Source organism: Nicotiana tomentosiformis, chromosome 1 (assembly GCF_000390325.3).
Source record: "Nicotiana tomentosiformis chromosome 1, ASM39032v3, whole genome shotgun sequence".
In the NCBI taxonomy this organism is placed as follows: domain Eukaryota; kingdom Viridiplantae; phylum Streptophyta; class Magnoliopsida; order Solanales; family Solanaceae; genus Nicotiana; species Nicotiana tomentosiformis.
This window is the reverse complement of record NC_090812.1, coordinates 38043848-38064231: the sequence shown is the minus strand read 5'-3', so window position 1 is coordinate 38064231 and position 20384 is coordinate 38043848. Positions and strand designations below refer to the sequence as shown.

The window sequence follows — 20384 nt, the reverse complement described above, 5'->3', positions numbered from 1 at the left end:
CAATATAATAGTATATGCCTATCATTCGTCACTGTCAGAGGGAGGAATCGTCCACCCCATTCTATATTGGGTGAATTATTCTCCTTATTTACGTTAATGCTATTTATTATTATTTCTTCTATTTGAGATTCTTCTATCATTAATGACCGGCATCCTTAATAAGCCCGCTCAAGAGGCAGTTAGAGAAAATGCAAGGACTTGCATTGCACCAGCAATGGCCAAGCTGCACGACCCTCCCCCTCCAGTAACATGTATCACTCATAATATTAATAACGCAGGTAATGACACCCTCACGACCATTCTAAGAAAAATGAAAGAAATGAAAAATGAAAACAAAATGCTTCAGGATCAAATGAGAGAATACTAAGAAAGAGTCGACAAAATACGGGGTGCCCCAAAACTCTTGCCAGAAAGAGACGCTGGTCGGTTCGTTGAGCAACCCGACAATGATGAAGCCGCCCCACATGGCATACCCAAGACCTTCAAGATGCCGCCTTATCTGGAAATTTATGACAGTACGACTGACCCCGAAGATCATGTGACTCGCTATGTCACTGCGGTAAAGGGCAATGATCTCTCCAAAGAACAAGTCTCCTCCATCTTGTTGAAAACGTTCGGCGAGACGCTTACCGGAGGAGCATTAACTTGGTATTCACAGCTGCCCGCGCACTCTATTGAAACATTCGAAGAGATGGTCGATAAGTTCGTAACGGCCCATGCTGGGGCTAAAAAGGCGGAGGCAAGAGTGAAAAATATATTTGCCATCAAACAATCACCCGGAGAGGGATTGAGGGACTTCCTCGCTCGATTCAACAGAGTAATGATGACCTTACCAAATGTATCGGAAGGAATGGCTGTAGCAGCTTTCCAGAACAGGCTGAACAGGAATGGCTCAAGGGCGACCATAAAACTATTAAGTCGGCTTATGAAATATCCTCCAACAACTTGGGATGAAATACACAATGCCTACTGTGCCGAGGTCCGTGCCGACAAAGACGACCTGAATGGGCCAACCCATCGGTTGACCTCGGTACAAGCCGAAACCAGGAAGGATCGAAGAAATGATGCTAGGAGAGATCTTGCAGCTCCACGATCCAACCGAGAAAGGCATCAGCCATATGTCAGAAACGCCATCATGCCCCCTCCCGCCACGAAGAGGGCCCATCTAGGCCAAGGATAGGGACTCACCGGAACAAGAGAGGTATGGCCCCTTTACTATTCGCTCATAATTTTTATGTGTCACCCTCAGAAATAGTCTATGCATTGGAGAAGCTCAAACCAAAAGCAATGTGGACACAAAAGATGAGGTCAGATCCAAGCACTAGAAAGTCAAATGCCCTCTGCGACTTTCACCAAGAGCGAGGTCACAAAACCAAGGACTGCATCGCCCTGAGGCAGGAGGTCGTGAACATGCTTCATCAAGGGCACCTCAAAGAATTGTTGAGCGACCGGGGGCAGACCAACTTTGCCCGAGGACGTGAACAACACCAGGGACTGCCAAAACCACCCTCATAGACTCGCACCATTCAAATGATCATCGGGGGCGGCGACGACGTTTCGATCAACAGCGTAAAGTTCACCACAACCCACTAGCTCAAACGGTTAATCACTCATGAACAGTATGACGAACTCGAAGAAAGTATCATCTTTGATAATTCAGATACCCACAGTTTGGTTTTCCCTCACTATGATGCCCTTGTTATCACTTTACGAATATTAGATACAGATGTAGGATGCATTATGGTGGACGATGGGAGTGGCGTGTGCATTGTCCATCCTCGAGCACTTGCACAAATGAAACTTGAGGATAAGATAGTGTCGCGCTGCATCATGCTAATAGGTTTTAACAATGCAGTTGAACGAACGTCCAAGGAAATCATACTACCCGTCCTGGCCGGCGGCGTCACTCTGGAAACCACATTCCACATCATGGACCAGGATATGGTGTACAACGCCATAATAGGTCGACCTTGGATACACGCCATAAGGGCTATCCCCTCCAGCTTATACCAAATAATCAAATTCCTAACCCCATGGGGAGTATTCAGCATACGAGGAGAACAACGCATATCGCGGGAATGCTATCGCATCGCCCAGGATTATATATATACCCAACAAAGGAAGGATAAAGCAGAGGACGCATAGCAATTAATAGGGTCGAGGTCGAGCTGTGATGAAAAAGCGGGCGTCATCAGAGATCCCGAAACAATAGACGCCACGGGATCGACCGTAGAAGATGACCCCGTCTAACTTGATGATAACGACCACAATAAGAAAGCCTACACCGGCGGCAAGCTTCGAGAACCAGGTAAATTCCGTCAATTCTTAACTGCTAATACGGACTTGTTTGCTTTTTCCCATGCAGACATACCAGGTATCTCGAAGGAGGTCACTATACACAAGTTGAACGTCGACCCGTTCTACCCCCGGTAAGGCAGGTTAGGTGGAAGTTCAATTCTGCAATAAACGATGCAGTCCGCGATGAGGTTGAAAAATTATTAGAAAATGACTCTATCAGGGAATCAAAATACCCCAATAGGTCGCCAATGTGGTCATGGTGAAAAAGAAGAATGGAAAGTGGCAGATGTGCGTAGACTTTATATATTTAAACAAAGCATGCCCCAAAGATTTATTCCCGCTACCTCATATTGACCAGCTCATTGACGCAACGGCCGGGCATGAACTATTGAGCTTCTTAGATGCCTACTCAGGCTACAATCAAATCCTCATGGAAGAAGAGGACCAGGAGAAGACCATTTTCATCACCCACCAAGAAACGTACTTATACAGGGTGATGCCCTTCGGACTGAAAAACGTGGGGGCGACATACCAAAGGTTGGTGACCAAAATGTTCAAAGACCAACTCAGCAAGACCATGGAAGTCTACATAGACGACATGTTGGTCAAGTCCAAAAGGAAAGAAGATCACATCAACCACCTGAAAGAAGCCTTCGATATACTTAGGCAGTACGAAATGAAGTTGAATCCTGAAAAGTATGCATCCGGCGTGACATCAGGAAAATTCTTGGGTTTCCTAGTATCGCAAAGAGGTATTGAGGTTAACCCCGGCCAAATCAAAGCCATAAAAGGAATACTAGAGCACTTAACCGACAAAAAATGGGTTCAGAGGCTGACCGGCCGTATCGCCGCCCTGACGAGATTCATCTCGCGATCATCTGACAGATGCCATAAGTTTTTCGGCATACTTAAGAAAGACAACGACCTCCAGTATGGACTTCTGAATGTGTTCAAGCTCTGAAGAATTAAAGGCTTATCTGTCGTCACCACCGTTGCTTTCCAAAGCGGAACTGGGAGAACGCCTTCTTGTTTATCTCGCCGTATCTGAAGTAGCGGTGAGTGCAGCCCTGGTTCAAAAAGATAAAGGTACGCAATCCCCCATCTATTACATTAGCAGAACCTTAATCAATGCCAAGACGAGGTATCCCCACCTCAAAAAATTGGCCCTAGCTTTGGTCGTAGCTTCACGAAAGCTTAGAGCCTACTTTCAGTGCCACCCCATCTCGGTAGTCACAACTTTCCCCTTGCGAAGTATTTTGCATAAGCCCGAGCTATCATGCAAGTTAGCCAAGTGGGCCATAGAAGTAAGTGAGCATGATATCACATATCAACCGCGAATGACGATAAAATCAAAAGTCCTTGCCAACTTCGTCGCCGATTTCAGCGCAAAAATAACACTTCTCCGTGAACACAAGATCTATGGATTTTGTACACCGACGGTGCTTCCAATGTGTCGGGGGTCAGACTGGGACTTGTGCTCGAAGTCCCGACAGGCGAAGTGGTTCTCCAGTCCATAAGGTGCCTGGACATAACTAACAACGAGGCCAAGTATGAGGCTGTGATTGTAGGGTTAAGGCTAGCACACAAGTACGGGGCGAGGCGGGTCATCCTACGCTGCGACTCTCAACTCGTCGTCAACCAAGTCATAGGGACTTTCCAGATCAAAGAGCAAAGGTTACAAAAATACCAGGACGAGATCTGCAAACTACTGCCCGATTTTAATGAGTGCTAGCTCGACCAAATCCCTCGAGCACAAAACATCAAAGCAGACGACCTCGCCAAATTAGCGGCAACAACTAAAAGCATAACCGGAGAAGGAAACGTGGTCACCCTCCTCCACTCATCGATAGATCAAATCAAGGTAAGGACTGGCGCAACCGTATTGTTACATACTTACAGGAAGGCATACTCCCAGATGATAAAAAGAAAGCCAAGAAGCTTCGGATGCAAGCGGCCAGGTACAACATCATTCACAACGACCTATACAAAAGGACGTATGGCGCCCCCTAGTGAAATGCTTAAGCCCAAATCAGACGTAGCGCGTCCTAGAAGAAGTCCACGAAGGCCACTGCGGAGGGCACTCAGGCAATCGAGCTCTGGTCAGATATCTCATACGGGCAGGTTACTACTGGCCTACCATGAAACAAGAGGCCGCAGACTTCATGAAAAAATGCGAACAATGCCAAAAATACGCCCCAATGATCCATCAAGCGGGCAAGCATCTCCACCCGGTCACCTCCCTTTGGCCTTTCATCAAATGGGGAATGGACATCATCGGCCCCCCTCCCTACGGGGCGAGGTAACGTACGATTTCTTTTGGTTTTAACTGACTATTTTTCTAAATGGGTAGAAGCAGGAGCATTCGCCCAAATACGCGAATAGGAAGTGATCACCTTCATATAGAAAAACATTGTGTGCCGCTTCAGCCTCCCCAAAGAGATCAGTTACGACAACAGACCCCAATTTACTGGAAAAAAAGATCGCCGGAGTTTTTGAGAAGTGGCATATCAAAACAATACTCTCCACACCATACCACCCCGGGGCAACGGGCAAGCTAAATCCTCCAATAAATCAATACTGAACATCATGACGAAAACGCTTGAGGACGCCAAGGGATTATGGCCGGAGCTATTACCGGAAGTGCTTTCGGCCTATTGCACAACGCCAAAGACGAGCACATAAGAGACACCCTACTCTTTAGTCTATGGGACTGATGCGGTAATACCAGTCGAAGTCGGAGAGCCCAATTTGTGATACTCCCATGAGAGCGGGCCGAGGAACGATGAAAGCAGAAGGCAAGAGCTCGACGAAGCCGAAGAACAGAGAGATATGGCCTACATAAGGATAGTCGCCCAAAAATAGCAGGCAGAACACTATTATAACAAAAAGTCCAAGATCAGACAACTCAAAGTCGGGGACTACGTGCTCAAGGCCAAAACACAAGCAAGTAAAGACCCACAGGAAGGCAAACTAGGGACTAATTGGGATGGCCATACAAAATCATGGCAGCAGCAAATAAAGGGTCATTTCAGCTAGAAACAATGGAAGGAAAACTGCTGCCAAACAACTGGAACGTCGCCCACCTCAAGTACTTCAACTTTTAAGAAAAAACGTCCTCCAAGTCGTACTCTTTTTCCCTCACTTGAGTTTTGTCCCAATCGGGTTTTATAGAGGAGGTTTTTAACGAGGCGACAAGGGGGACACTTCAAGTCAAAATACGAACGGAAAGAAACATTGGATGATTAGTTCATTGCCCAACCTCTCAACACGTCTCCAGGTCACCCAATGAAGGGACTAGATAGACTGGGACTGGAATGCCAGCCCGAAAAACATGTAAATTTCTCCAAGTATATGAGCAAAACACAAATGTATGATGTTCGCCCTATTTTTGCCAGAGCAACATTGCCTCAATATCTACCCGGCCCCCTGCCACAATTAAGTAACTTACATTCGACCTCGTTCGAATTAACTCACATTCGACTTCGTTCGAATTAACTCACATTCGACCTCGTTCGAATCAACTCACATTCGAGCGAGGTCGAATGAAATTAACTCACATTCGACCTCGATCGAATCAACTCACATTCGATCTCGCTCGAACCAACTTAATACATGTTACATTCGACCTCGTTCGAATTAACACCTACTAAACCCTATCCATGACCAAAATCAAATTTTTATGATTAAAACAACAAAAAAAACAAAAAAACGTGCAAGCCCGAACATAAAGAAAAGAATTAGATACGAAACAGCGAAAATGACATTTCATACTTCAAATATATTCCTTACAAAGGCTAAAGCAGATGCCAGCAAAAGTATGTACAAGAATTACAAGCAAAAGAAAGAAAAGCAACTACGCGCTACCTAACTCATCAGTGCCATTTCCACCCGTCTCTCCACCATCGTCGTCGCCGTCGGGATACTCATCTTCGTACCAGGCATCCTGCTCAATCCCTTCCACGTCTTCCTCAGCATCACCAGCTTGTAGTGTAGTGGGGTCATAGCCACAAGCAAACCGAGCTTCACGTGCCTTAGTATGTGCATTCTCTAAGTCGGCTTCCGAAACAGCCCCCGTCCCCATCAAATCACTGAATATATCCAGCTGGGCCTCGGCGTGAATCCATTCCTCATACAGATCCTGAGGAACATCAGGAAAAGTAGTACGGGATGAGGACGGCTACGCCAGTAACTGTGCCTTTTCGGCCTCGAGGGCAACAACTCGATCAATAAGGTCTGCAACCTCTTTTTCTAACTCCCCAATCTGCTCATCAAGTCGCTTCTCTTTGAGCCTAGCTGTCTCCATGGTGCAATCCTATTCAGAACGGATAACACGGATCATGTCCTCTAAATCTGCCGCTCTACGCATAGCTGATAACTGGGCCGACTCCGCCTTCTCCAAACCTGTTACCTTCTCGGCGACCTCGCCACTCAAAACGGCCGCTCGAAGTTGACACTCCTCCAGCTCGGCACGCAGCGAGACCACCTGGACTTGAAGGTCGGTGCATTGGGCCTCGACCCCCCTACTCACCTCGAGCTCCTCCTCTTTGTCCTTCAACGCCCCCTCGAGCTCACTATATTTTCCAATGACCTTCATCAATTCGTCATCCTTCTACTTTAGCTCGTTTCAAAGGGCTCGAAAGTTGCTACTACCACCAAGTCGCCGACAAAGCTCGCTGTGCTTATCACGATATTCGCGATATTTCCACTCTATCTTTTGGAAGATGGCCTTACGCCTCTCCTCTCGACGGGAACTTTCAATCTCCAAGATCACGGTTTGAAAAAAAAGCGAGAGCGGGTAAGAACAAACTCAGAATCGACATGAAAAATGAATATGGAAATAATACCAAACATACCCTAAGAGCAAGGCCGGCTATGCTCTTCGAAAAAGTGGAATCCTTCAGATTCTCGAGGGTTTTACCCTCCACATCGGAACAGAGTGGACCAAGAGAAGGGACCACGTCCTCCGTGTCAACTAATAGATCCCGATCCAGAGGGATTGCAATAGTCCGCGTGCTCCCTTCCAACCTCACCTCAAGTCGGGTAAGTCCTTCCCCCATCATCCTAACCGAAGCCCGTCTCATAATCCTCTTCGGCAACACTTTTTCCCTTAGTATCAACCCAAGAGGAAGGGTCCTCGATTGGTAACGAGGTCGATGTCTCACCCTCTTGCAAGGCGTCAGGGACTCACGCCGACAACCCTTCAAAACCCCGTTCCGACCTCAAGGAGTAACGCATATCCCTTGGTCCCCAATGACGGCGGGATCATGGATAGCAACTCATACAACTCCGAGATCTATGGTCGCCGTTTCTATGATGACAAAGCCCTCCATCACCGAACTCCCCACACGGACACCTCTATCGCCGATATTGACGGATCACCTCTTGCGGGGAAGCAGATTATCATCATTCAGCGACGATCCTTCCTCATCTTCCTCATCAACTAGATGAAGCATAGGGGAAGTGGAAATACCCACCGCAGTAGCCGACGACCGAGCAGGTCTCACCGCAGCAGCAGGAACAGAAATGGCCTTCCTCTTACGGAATGCCAGAGCAGGAGCTTTCTGCCTCTTCGAAGACCCTCGGTCTATAAAAGTGATTAGAATGACAACTCTCAAAGTCATGACGAACACGCGACCACAAAGTCAGGACGACATATGTAAAAAGTCACTATATACGAATACGGACGGACAAACTCACCGGTCGCTAAAAGCTTGGGCCCAAACTTTTGGAAAAAGGTCGGCCACCCACGAATCCTCACTGTGTGAGGCAAGATCTGGCTGACCCAATCGTGAATATCCACGACCAAATGAGGGGGCTCGGTCTCAGCTGAAGGAGAAAAGGACAGAACGGTTAGACTACGACCAAAACAAGCAAAATGAGCACTTAGTGAAAATACTTACGGGCGTAATTCCACGCATCAGGAAATCCATTTGCGTTCGCCACCACGTCATCAGACTTGACGTAAAAGTAATTAAACCAGAATCGATGATTTGCTTTATTATCCATCTTTACTACCAAACTTTTTCCTCCACGATGGCGAAGGTGCAACATCGTCCCTCTATGGAAACTCGACGCGAAGAGATGTATCAGGTGGCGAAGAGAGACCCCGCAACTAGCCAATTCCGTGTACTTCGTCAGCATGAGGATGAGCTTGTAGATATAAGGATAAAGCTGGGTCAGGCAGACGTCGTAGTAGGGCAGAATTCCTCTACCAATGTAAGAATGGGAAAAGAGTAGCCCATGTAGAATTGATATGTGTAGAAAGCGCAATATCCAGGGCGATGAATTTGCACCACATCGCGTCCAGCCGGGACTAGATCAGTGTGGACTGGAATTTTGAACTTCGCCCTGAAATTAGCAAGAGCAGCTATGTCCATCTTGGACTCTACAGCCTCAGGATCATCCTCGAGCAGCTTTGAGAAGTCAGTTCTAGCCTTCTCGCTACGGGGAATTATTTCCTCCACCGTAGGAAAGCTTTCATCTTCTGCAACAATGGCAGCCCCATTGCCATAGGGGAGGCATGCGCACTACCAAAGGAACAGGGTCAGATATCCCCCCAGAATTGGAAGATGCATTGACCATTTTGGTTTATGGATAGAGGGGGTGTAAACGCAGAAGAGTCGAGTAGCAAGAACCACCGAAATCAGTGAAGGCAGGAGTATGAAGTAAGGTCAAAGAAAGCATAGATTCTGATTGAGGAAGAAGAAGATATGAGAATCCGATTTTTAGAATGCAAAGAGTGAATCGAAGGATTGAGTATCCCCGTTTATAAGAATTAGGGCATCAATATCGAGGAAGCAAACCATCGTTGCCCAACTCAAGAATCGAAATGGTAGAAGCGCGGGAAACGATATAGGGTATCGGAAAAACGCATAATAATGATGCATGATGATATGACGTCACTCCGAAACGATGTGACCCTAGGTTGTGGCTCACAGAAGGCCACGTTTCCTTCCCGTCCGAAGCGCTACTACTCGACCTGCTCGCATAAAACTTCTCAACCCTAACTAACAGAGTCCGCTCATCAAGGTCGCCCAGGGTCGACCTCAATAAGCGGAGGGACTAACTGTATGGGTCAAAATCTACCTCAGTAGAATTTAGCATGGAGCGGTATCATGAAAAGCGATATGGCTGAGGTCGATTAGTAGATAGCGGGGCTAGGAGCCGAGTAATCAATAACGACCAAGGTCGAGTATCAAGGGCAGTGCTAACGGCCAGTTTTTAGTAATAAAATATTCAGGAGAATATTCTATCGAATATTCTTGGTGTATGTACTTTTAGGGTTGACTGGGGAATGACCCATATAAATAGAAAGAGAGATAGGGGAAAAATATGTAACATTTACTGATAATAATACTATTTGAGAAGAAGACTTTCTCTCTAAAAAAGATACAAACACTATCTTTCTGAGAAGATTCGCTTACATATTATTCCACACTTTTCCATCATATTCGAGAATAGTTCCAATATTATAGTATATGCCTATCATTCGTCAATGTCAGAGAGAGGAATCATCCACCTCATTCTATATTGGGTGAATTATTTTTCTTATTTACGTTAATGCCATTTAATATTATTTCTTCTATTTGAGATTCGTCTATCATTAATGAATTGGAAACATTGAATGTGCCTTGCATTTAATCCTCCGCCAACACAATTCGATTTTTTTTGAGTTGACTAGTTATAAATCTGGGGATATTACTATTAATTAGGTTTAATCTTTTTTATATAAAATAAATTAGTTTAATTAAAAGTCTATATTTTTTGGTCAAACATATATACCTCATCTCACTTATTTATTAGAAATGCGCATACCTTGTTCGTACCGTTAGAATGATCAGTAGAGGGTAATTCTTACTGTTTGATGGCCATATAAGTGTGGTATAAGAATAGTCACAAAACATGAAAACTATTGAAGGATGAACTCTATATAACACACTAACAAAAGTCAAGACCTCAACGAAGCTAATTCTACAATTCTGTTATCTTTTGTAGGAAGTGTAGATAAAATAGCAAATCGTGCTGATAACGTATTAAAAAACTTAGCTCAAAGTAACAATATAAAACAAGAAAAAATAAGATACATAGAGAGATTTTTATTTTTTTCATGTATTCAAGTGTGTATAATGTGATGCCCGAACTCTCTATTTATTGAATGATATTGAGGTAATACTAGGGGATGCCATGAACATAATATTAACTATTGAGATCATTGGGGAATATCATGTAGTGGATTATGGAGGTTTAAGAGTTACAATAATAATAGTAAGAAGTAGTGCTAGGTTGAAAGAGAAAAGCAGTAGGAGTTACTTTTTTTTTTAGGAGTTCGGATGCATAATATAATATTTCATAACAAAAAATAACTTTTTGTTTTAGTAGATTCCCCCCAAATCCCCAACCCGCTACTCGGCTAACCGCATATCACTCTCCTCTGCCGCCTCTGTAGCTCCCAAACGCCACTTTCAATCAGGTAAATCTTCGTCTAATCTGTAAGCACAAATTGCTTCAACGCAAGAAACCTATAATCGCTCAATTCATATTTCTTTAACTTATTTGACTGATATTATCCTTCTTTCCTTTTTTTAAGATGTAATTTAGGAACTGGGAATTTTTTGAGATACGTTTTCTGCAACGTGGATAATGATTAGTAGATGTCTGTGAAATAGTAAATATTTAGTGGAATTTGATTTTAGGCTCAGTCATGACGATAATAGATTTTCCATGTATATGACATGGGTATGGATACTTCGTTTTAACCCTTCAAAATACACGGCAAAATGGCTAATAATTGAGAAAATTGGGTGGTGTACTTATCCATACTGATGCTGGATACATAGTTGCCCGCCAGTTCATATAACATAGTTTACAATTAACTCCAGTGCACTATTATTGTTTGAAGTTGTCAGATATTTATTCTTAACCTTCTTGGCAATGAAATGTGACGAGTCTAGGCTAGCGTCGAGGGAAAATGTTATCTGTATAGGGAAAGGGGGAAGTTTTGGTTCGCGTTTGGCGAGTTTCTGGTTTGTATTTGTGGTCTAATGAGAAGAAATGGTTAATACTGAAGGGAAAAGATCATTAAGGTAAACTTAAGTATCACAATTATCCTCTGGGACCTTCAACCTTCCCAAGCCCTGCTCCTTCAGGCCTCTTCAGAAACAATTATCCTTCATAGTGGGGGAATATATTCTACTTTTTCCTTTTCCTTCATTTGTAATATAAGACCACCTCTAGGGGTGGCAAATGGGCTAGTTGGGCTGAAGTTGGGCGAGTCAAGGTAGGCTGAATAAATGAATGGGCTAATACCCAACCCTGCCCAAAGTTCATTTGGATCAAGTCCATACTCACGCTACTCCATGCTATAGAGGGCAATATGTTGTGAATTATATTGCGGTACCTCAAAAGTAGCCCAGTGTCCGTCCTTTTTTGCCAACAACAATTAGTTAAATACATTATTCGACGAGTTCTTTTAGTTCAAGTTTCAATATACTTTTTCTTAGGTTGTAAGAGTTATTCCTCTCACTTTTATGTCATTATCAAATACCTGTTGGTTTAATTATTGAAAAGATGTCTCGGTAATTAATAAACAATAAATAAAATTACAGCTGAAAATATTAAAATGATTTACAGGTAATATGAGTAAATGTTTCAGAATATCCAGGGCAGCCAAAAAGCATTAGCTCCAAAGAAATTATTTTATCCAACTCAAAGTTGAAGAAGGAATATTACTAACTGGATTCTTATGATACGTACATGATATAATATTCCATCCTTTCCCAGTTATTATTAGGAACGCGTAAATTGTTTGCCATTATGAATCTGATCATGTTCTTTACCCCTTAACTTAATTATGAATTATTAAGAAAATGTTGTTTGTATAAGCAATGAAACATCCAAGGTTAAAACAGGAAATACAATTTTATTCAAGTCTGTCCACCTTTAAACCAACAACAACCCAATATAATCCCACATGTGGGGTCTGGAGAGGGTAGTGTGTACGCAGACCTTACCCCTACCCTGGGGTAGAGACTGTCCACCTTTAAACCAAATACATATTTTGGGTTGTATACAGGATATTCTATTTTTAATCCAATGAACCAAACAAGGTAATAAGATTGAATAATCCAAGGGATTATCAGGATAACTTTGTCTGCGAACCAAACGAACCCTAAGATTGAGCATTTCCATATGTCAAGGTTGGGCATCATCATGGGTCCATTTGGGCTGATGATTTGTGATGAGCTAACTTGGGCTAGCCCAAAATAGCCCATCTTCCATCTTCAAAACTGTGCCAGCCTAAATCCATTAAAATTTGGGCGGGTTTGGGCGGGTCAAATGGGTTTCGGTTAGTTTTGCCACCCCTAACCACCTCCCACGGGTTTGGGCCAGTGTGTGAAGGCTGGACCACAAGAAGGGATTTGGCATCAGTGACACAGAATGTGAAACACCTTCTACTCCTTTTAACAACTTTTTATGGTATGTTTGCCATTTTGCATTTATATTATGCAACTTGTTTGAATGAAGAAGAATGCCCCATTTAGATGGACTCAGTGCTTAAGTGTTTCATCTAAGGTAGCCATGCACTTGCAATATGCGCACATGCTTGAATATATATCTTTGTTGAGTGTTTATATGGGATGTATGCTCGAATATTAACTTTCACAGCACACACAATAATCTTATTTTTTCTTCTTTTGATTGGTGATACTAAATAATCTGGATTGAGGTGAGGACTGAAATGATGCAGGAACATAGGATATGATGATGGATGCTCAAACGCAAGAAGCATTATCCCCTCCTCAAGTGAAAGCCACACTCCGCCTTGGAACAGAAACACACTCTGTCGAGGTTTGTAAAGGGATTCTTTCTGAGCAATTGATCTCTATGAAAGAGCAAAGCATGACTATACTGAAGGACTACATTACCAAGCATAATGTTCCAAATGAGGTCCCTGATGAACCAGAAGAATTTTCTTCAGAAGATGATGGTGAAATTTCTGAGGAGCCCTCTGTAAAATCCAAGAAGCGCAAGTAAATCTATTTTCTCCTTTTATGCTTATGTCATTGTAGGTTTTCCTATTTTTATGATGGCTATTAACACTCTTACATGGTGAAATTGTAGTTGAAAAAGATGTTGAATTAATTTCCAGTTACTATAATTTGAGATCAGGGGAACTGTTTGAGTAGTTTATGAGAGTGAGATGTGAATGCTTGGTGAAAGTTCCGCTTTCTCTTTAATTTGACAATATTTCATTCGAATGGAGTGTAACATAGGCCCTTCTGTTTGTTAGAACTTGTAATGTTTTGAAGATTGTATTCGTACGTCATATCTGTCTTTTTAAATGATTGATCAAAAGTGATTACGATGTTATGGTTGTGGACAATTTCCTCATTTCTGACTCTATTTCATCTGTTTCTCCCCTGCTACCAAATGTACGAAGACCAAATTGGTCCGTGCAATGTGTTTCTTGGGTAAAAACATTTATAATGGGTAGACACCAATTTCAGTTCTACCGTATAATAACTACTGTTGAGTTTCACCTTTCAGAAAGCAAAACTTTCTTTACAAACATATCTTAGGACGAAAGAACACAGAAGTTCTGCTCAGGCTAGCAGCAAACTATACTGCAACCTAGCCATAGAGAGCACTTTCATACCATTTGGAATTCACTCATAGTCTTTGAAACAACTGATGGATACTCATCAGCATCATATGCAGAATTCACCTGGGTATTCTCATACTTCTCTTCATCATCCCAGACTGCATATGCTTCCTCTCCATGGATAGCATAATCTCCAATTTGCAACACCTCTTCCTCCAACCTAAGAGGCACAATCAACTTGATGAACAAGCAGACCAAGCTTGTCATGACAATATTTAGACATACGATGAATCCGATTCCAGCTAGTTGAGCTCCCATTTGACGTAGCCCAGCTGAGGTCCGGCCTGTCTGCAGACCGTAGGCTAGGCCGATATACCTTTCCCATCCAGGTACAAGGTAAAATAGCCGACAGAGCTTTGGCACAGCGAAAAAACCAGTGAGAATACCTCCTAAAATTCCAGCTAGGGCATGGGTATGAAAGACGGCAAAAGTATCGTCGACATGCCTTAAGAACTTGATCTTCTTGTGAAGGACTGTCATTGTGTACCACGGTACACTTCCTGAAGTTAAGCCCATCAGGATGGCCGCCCAACATTGAACAACTCCTGTATTAGGTGAATGTACCAGTTAGTCTGGATCTGGAATGGAGAAAAAAATCTCTCGAGTCTATCTTGGATTTAAGTTATGTGTACGGATAGCAGGTTATTACTCTATATTCTAGGTTCGCATATTCATTATATACTGTCAGTGTACAAAATTTAAACTTATCTAAGGCAACGGAGAACACACCTGCACCAGGGGTGATGCAAACAAGGCCAGTGATCATGCCGTTAACAGCTCCGATTACAGAGGGTTTGCCAAAGACAGACATGTCTAGGACCAGCCAGGTAAGGAGGCTGGTGGCAGTGCAGACATGTGTATTCAATACGGCTAGCGAGGCGTCGGTGCTAGCTGTATAAGGTGCTCCACCATTGAACCCAGTCCAACCCATCCATAAAAGGCCAGCGCCGGCCAGCATCATCAGAATGTTGTTTGGTGGAAACCTCTCTCTGTCTTTGTCCAGTCTCGGCCCTACCTGTTAAGATTAGTATTGCCATGGAATGTTCCAAGTCTTGATCAGGATAAAAAGATCACCTCAAAGTAAGATTCTGAATAATCTAGGGAGAGTTGAAACTTTCAAGATTAATACTCCAGTTTAAAGAACTATTTTATAATATGATTATATAAGGTGCGCCTCTCTATCTTCGTAAGGTAGAAGTAAGTTCTGCGTACACACTACCCTCTTCAGACCCTACTTGTCGGATTACATTGGGTTTGTTGTTTGTTTGTTATTATGAAAGGTGTATGAATTGATTATAGATTAAACCTGTCTGAAACTCACTTTTTTTCCCTTCAAATCTAGTGCTATTTATAAAGTCTATGTCATTATTCTTTAATTATTTTTTCAATTTTTTCAGATACAAAGTGGATGGTATTTGTGCTTTTTTTTTTATTTGGGTAGTTTCAATATCATAGCGTTATTTTACACAAAACACATCAGCCATAACTTAAGTGAAATCAAGTGTCTATCTGGTAATTTAAGTCTTATGCTTATTTTATGTCCATTTGTCAAGCACCAAGCTATAATATTTACCGGAATACATCTGGGATTATTTGCTTTTAACATGAAAAACTTTATCATATATTAACCAAACTAGAAAGTTATGAGAACATCAACTTTTGAAAAACGGATAGAAAGGGGGAGTTAAGTCCATGGTCTTGCGTTAAATTAATTACTTACCCAATAAGCCGCAGTGAAACCAGCTACACCAGAAGAAAGATGAATAACATAGCCTCCCGCAAAATCAATCACTCCTAGCTTGGACAGCCACCCTTCTGGACACCAAATGCTAAATGCCCCAATAGTATACGAAAAAGTATGCCACAAAGGCACGAACAACATCCAAGCTATAAAATTCATCCTCCCAAGAAGCGCCCCAGCGATCAAGATTGGCGTAATCGCCGCGAAAACGAATTGAAAAAACACCATACTTGCTGTGGGTAAGTACCCCAAGAATGCTTGTCCGAGAAGGTACTTCTCGTCCAAGGCAACATACGGTTTTCCCCAAAAGGCTACAAGCTTGTCACCAAATGACATCCCGTAGCCCCATCCTACCCAACATATGAGAACAGAAGCAAAGGCATAGAGTGCCATGAATGCTGAATTGATTGCCCATTTTTTCTTTACCATGCCACCATAGAGGATGACCAAGCCGGGCACACACTGGAGCCCGACTAAGGTGGCAGCCGTGAGCTGCCACCCGTTGTCACCTTTATTCATCCATTCTGGACTTGCCTCATCTGGTGCTAGATTTGAGGGAAGTCCCATAAGTGATAGTGTCCCTTGCAAGAGCTCGATTCAACTGCTATGAGCTTAAATGAAGCAATGTGATCGATAAGAGTTCATATAACAGATTGCATGCATCTTGATTGAGATTGGGGTATAGTTGTTATTGTTGTAATGAAGCAACAATAAGCGAGAAATATAACAATGAGATTGAACTTTGAAGCTAATGTTATGTTCAGCTAGGGTTTAAAAAGTTTTCTTTAGTCGTTCTTTTTAATTGACAACTATTACGATTTAGAATATGATAGAGATAGTGACTGTCCAAAAAATGGGCAAATGGCTTTCGGTTGTCAGAGTTTCATAGGAATATTGTGTCTGTGTCTTTTCTCCAAGAATGTAAGTGATATGTCATTGCCGGCTTTGGTAGCTAGTTGGCCTGCTCTCGGCATTGTTTCAGTACGTATTATTGTAAGTGTACGTCAAAAGGAAAATCAACAAACAGAAGGCCACAAAAAAATTCAAGAAATTAAAGAATATGAAATTCTGAAAATTAAATTCGATAATCATCTTCCTTTTTGATGGTTTTTCTGAAATAGAAACGTTTTATTATCGTGTATATTACTCAATGTAGAAAGTATTAGTGAAGCAATTCCCAAATCATTTTTCTTAAAATTTCCATTGCTCAGAAACAAAAAAGCTGCTAAATATTGGTTGAACTCCTTTTAATTTTTTTTTTTTAAAAATAGTGTGCATCGGCTCATGACTATCTCCAAATCTCCATCATCTTTTTTCTTCTTTTGCGTTTTTTCCCTTAAGTTTTTGTCTCATTCTTACATTTTTCATATTTATTTATCTTTAATTTTCTAAAGCAGCTACCTCTCTACTACTTATGATTCTTTCTGTTATATTATTTTGATCCTTGTGAGGACGGAGATGGAAGCACCCTGCTGGCTAATAGTAAAAGCGGCAAAACTCTGCGCTTTCTTCTAAATAAATATGCAATTTTGACGAAGTCAAATTTAATTATTAAACGAGACCATGTTCCTTCTCTTTTTGTCCTTTTTAATTCATTACTAGAAAATTCCCCAAAAAAAGTTCGGATCGAAATCTGTCGAAGAGTAAACCGTCCAAGAAACCGTCCATATTCGGTTGGAAAGGGCCAAAATAATGTTTCCTTTTTAAAAAAAAAAAAATAATTAAACCGTCCAAAGTTGGTCGATTATCGCCAAAACCCGGGAACTACAATTTATTCCGACTGAAATCGGTCGGTATATAGTCAAACTTTAATTTTGTGTAGATAATAAAAGATAAATTAAATAATCTTGACAATTTCCAACCGAAATCGGCCGGATAATTAAACCTGAAAAATATTTTTCAGTTTAGCGATTAATTTCAGGTATTGAAGTCAAACTTTGGTCAAACATGAATAAATATATAAATCATATTTAAATTATAAAAATAATTAGAATTTTTGACCGACATCGGTTAGAATCTTGTTTTAAGTTTATATTTATTTTATTTCTCCAGTTTTTCGACCGACTCTGGTCAATATATTAACTTATTAGCATTATTTATGATGTAGTATTATATATTCCGGCCGAAGTCAGTTGGTATCGTTTGGTAAGAATTGGTCAATATTTCATAATTATTCAAAATTTACATTCAAGCTTAATACAATTATTATCCTAAAGAAAAATATAAAACCATTGTTTTTTAATACAAAGAAAAAACATACTAAAATAATTTTTTTATCTTTAAAATAATACAAATAATTTGTTAGTGTTTAGATGTCGTGGAGACAGACACTCGATCGCTTAGACATTTGACCTAAAAGATTTACTTACGAACTCAATAATTCTGATCATCTAGTCACATAAACTCAAGAATGATTCATAGTCTATATCAAATAAAGTAATTGATGTTTTATCCTATGTTCGAGTAGAATTGGTTCACCAATTAAGATCAACTCAAGTTCTCGAACGGACTACTGCTCACGTATAAGAAAAAGGCATGCAAGTGCATCAAAATATAACAAAAAACTATAAATTGTATTCATTAATTTGAGTACGAATTGAAATTATCGAAGACACAAAATTACTAAGGCATATTGTACCATCTCTTACTGAAATACTACCATAGGCAATTAGGCATATTACTGTGAGCAATTACGTCATGCAATTCCACTAAATAATATGCGATTTATCCAAAATTTATAAAATAAATAAAGTAGAATTGATGAAAAATGTTACATTCAACTTTCACATATCTCTGTGTGGATTGTCTCGCATATATTTTTTTTCGCACTCCCATATGTTATGACGAAGTTCAAAGTCAAAAATACTAGTGCCACTTTCATTCTAGGAATTTTTACCATCATATCTATATCCCTCCACCCCTCCCCCCCCCCCCCCCCCCCCCGTTTCTCTCTCCACCCCCCACGTATCTTCAATAATTCCCTCCATTAATGCCTATTTTCACTCTTCTTCAAAAATCTCTCTACATTTTTTCACTCTTCTTCAAAAATCCCTCTCCATTTTTATAGATTCAAGCTCTAAATACTCTACCACACACCTCCATTAACGCCTGTTGCTTGCTTAACTTTCAATGAAGAAGAAAATACTTTCGAAAATCAGCCCTAATTCCAGTAAGAGAGCAGCAGTTCCACCATTGACAGCCATTAAAAAGTTTTGAAGCTTTGAATTCGAATTTGAGTTTTCAAAAATCATTATTTGTTTGGATTGGGTGTTGTTGCAAACAACTGGGAATATTGTTTGGAGTTTATATCTTAATTTTGAGGGTGTTTTGGTGAAGATTAGACTTGATTTTGGCTGAATTTCAGATTGAAACTCGAAGAAGAAGAAGACATGACATACATTATACTTACGAAATTGTAGTAAAATTGTATAAAAATTGTATTCTGTTATTTATATATATTTTTTATTTAAATATTGTATGAAAGTTGAACAATATTGTATAAATTTTTTATTTAAATTGTATGATATTGTAGTTGTATATAACTGGGTAGAAATAATATATGAAAGTTGTAGATAAGTTGTATAATATATAATTAGTTGTATGAAATTTATTTTTACTATGTATAAATCAGATACAAAATATACAAAAGACATATTGTATAAAATTTGTATAAAAATTATATTTAAGTTGTATGATGTTGTAGTTGTATATAACTGGGTAGAAATAATGTATGAAAGTGTAGATAACTTGTAGATAAGTTGTATAATATATAATTAGTTGTATGAAATTTATTTTCACTATGTATAAATCAGATATAAAATATACAAAAGACATATTGTATAAAATTTGTATAAAAATTATATTTGTGTAATAAGAAATAGTGTCAAGAATAGAGAAGTGGCTGAATCTGAAGCCATTTTCATCTATTTTCTTATAAAATTGAAACTTCTTTTGTGAACTTTAAAAGTGTGTATTGGTACGGATTTTTGACTTGTTTATTTATAGAAAAAATATGAAGATGTGAACAGACTAATTTTAAGTGTGAAATTGAGGCGCTGGATATTTGGTGATTGGTATTATAATCTGATTCGATATTTTATCCTTATTAGTGTTCTCCGTAAGATGAGGGCCACTGGAGGTGGTGAGAAGAAGAAATGAAACCTGTATCCTTGGTTGATATCAAAGAACCCAGTTAGTTAATTCACTAGCTTTTATGTTTGCAATGTATTTTTGTTTTCAAGAACGAAGACTTGTGACTAAAAGTTTCCGATTTATGTTCCATGAATATTCTGGAATTAGTGACATTTTAGATATTTTTTTCCAAAAAGACAAAGATGTTGATATTGAGAAGCTGGTTATTATTGATTTACGTATAGGAAGATTATCGTATATTAAGGGGGAAGAAAAATAAGGAAAGAGAAGAGGGGAGAAAAAAGGAAAAGAGTGTAACTAAATCACTTGATTAAAGGCACAAATAATGGATTGGGGGCCTTTTAAGGTAAATTGTATATATTTTGTAACTAAAACGTGTTTAGATCGGATAAATACCAAAATATAAATATTTTTTGTAATAATATTTTAAATAGTGTATATGAATTAAAAAAAACCTTCATTCTATCGTTGGTAAAGTTCAAAGGGATAAACAAGACCCTCCTAATTTGATATCTTAAAAGCCCAATATTC

At 40.4% G+C, this 20384-nt stretch overlaps 2 protein-coding genes and 1 non-coding gene across 3 annotated transcripts; 2 read left to right on the top strand and 1 right to left on the bottom strand.

Moving 5' to 3' along the window:
* The first annotated feature begins 487 nt into the window (after positions 1-487).
* On the top strand, positions 488-1180 carry LOC138905874 (uncharacterized). Its single transcript, XM_070194388.1, has one exon. The coding sequence runs from the start codon at positions 488-490 to the stop codon at positions 1178-1180; it is 693 nt and encodes a 230-aa protein (XP_070050489.1).
* Positions 1181-10524: 9344 nt separating this feature from the next.
* On the top strand, positions 10525-13333 carry LOC104111119 (uncharacterized). Its single transcript, XR_011409633.1, has 2 exons — positions 10525-10768; positions 13046-13333. It is a non-coding gene; the product is annotated as an uncharacterized protein (transcript).
* A 318-nt stretch (positions 13334-13651) lies between these two features.
* LOC104111120 (ammonium transporter 2 member 4-like) lies at positions 13652-16429 on the bottom strand. The gene is made up of 3 exons (XM_009620731.4): positions 15681-16429; positions 14690-14975; positions 13652-14505 (listed from the first exon to the last, which is right to left on the bottom strand). The coding sequence occupies exons 1-3, from the start codon at positions 16266-16268 to the stop codon at positions 13949-13951; spliced, it is 1431 nt and encodes a 476-aa protein (XP_009619026.1). The 5' UTR covers positions 16269-16429; the 3' UTR covers positions 13652-13948.
* Positions 16430-20384: the final 3955 nt, after the last annotated feature.

Bases quoted from the DNA above. Each gene is read 5' to 3' on its own strand.
- LOC104111120 (XM_009620731.4), bottom strand. From the start codon at position 16,268: ATGGGACTTCCCTCAAATCTAGCACCAGATGAGGCAAGTCCAGAATGG. The intron at 14,976-15,680 runs GTAAGTAATTAA...TAATCTTAACAG, and splicing joins GTTTCACTGCGGCTTATTGG to GTAGGGCCGAGACTGGACAA. The intron at 14,506-14,689 runs GTGTGTTCTCCG...CACCTAATACAG, and splicing joins TTGCATCACCCCTGGTGCAG to GAGTTGTTCAATGTTGGGCG.
- LOC138905874 (XM_070194388.1), top strand. From the start codon at position 488: ATGCCGCCTTATCTGGAAATTTATGACAGTACGACTGACCCCGAAGAT.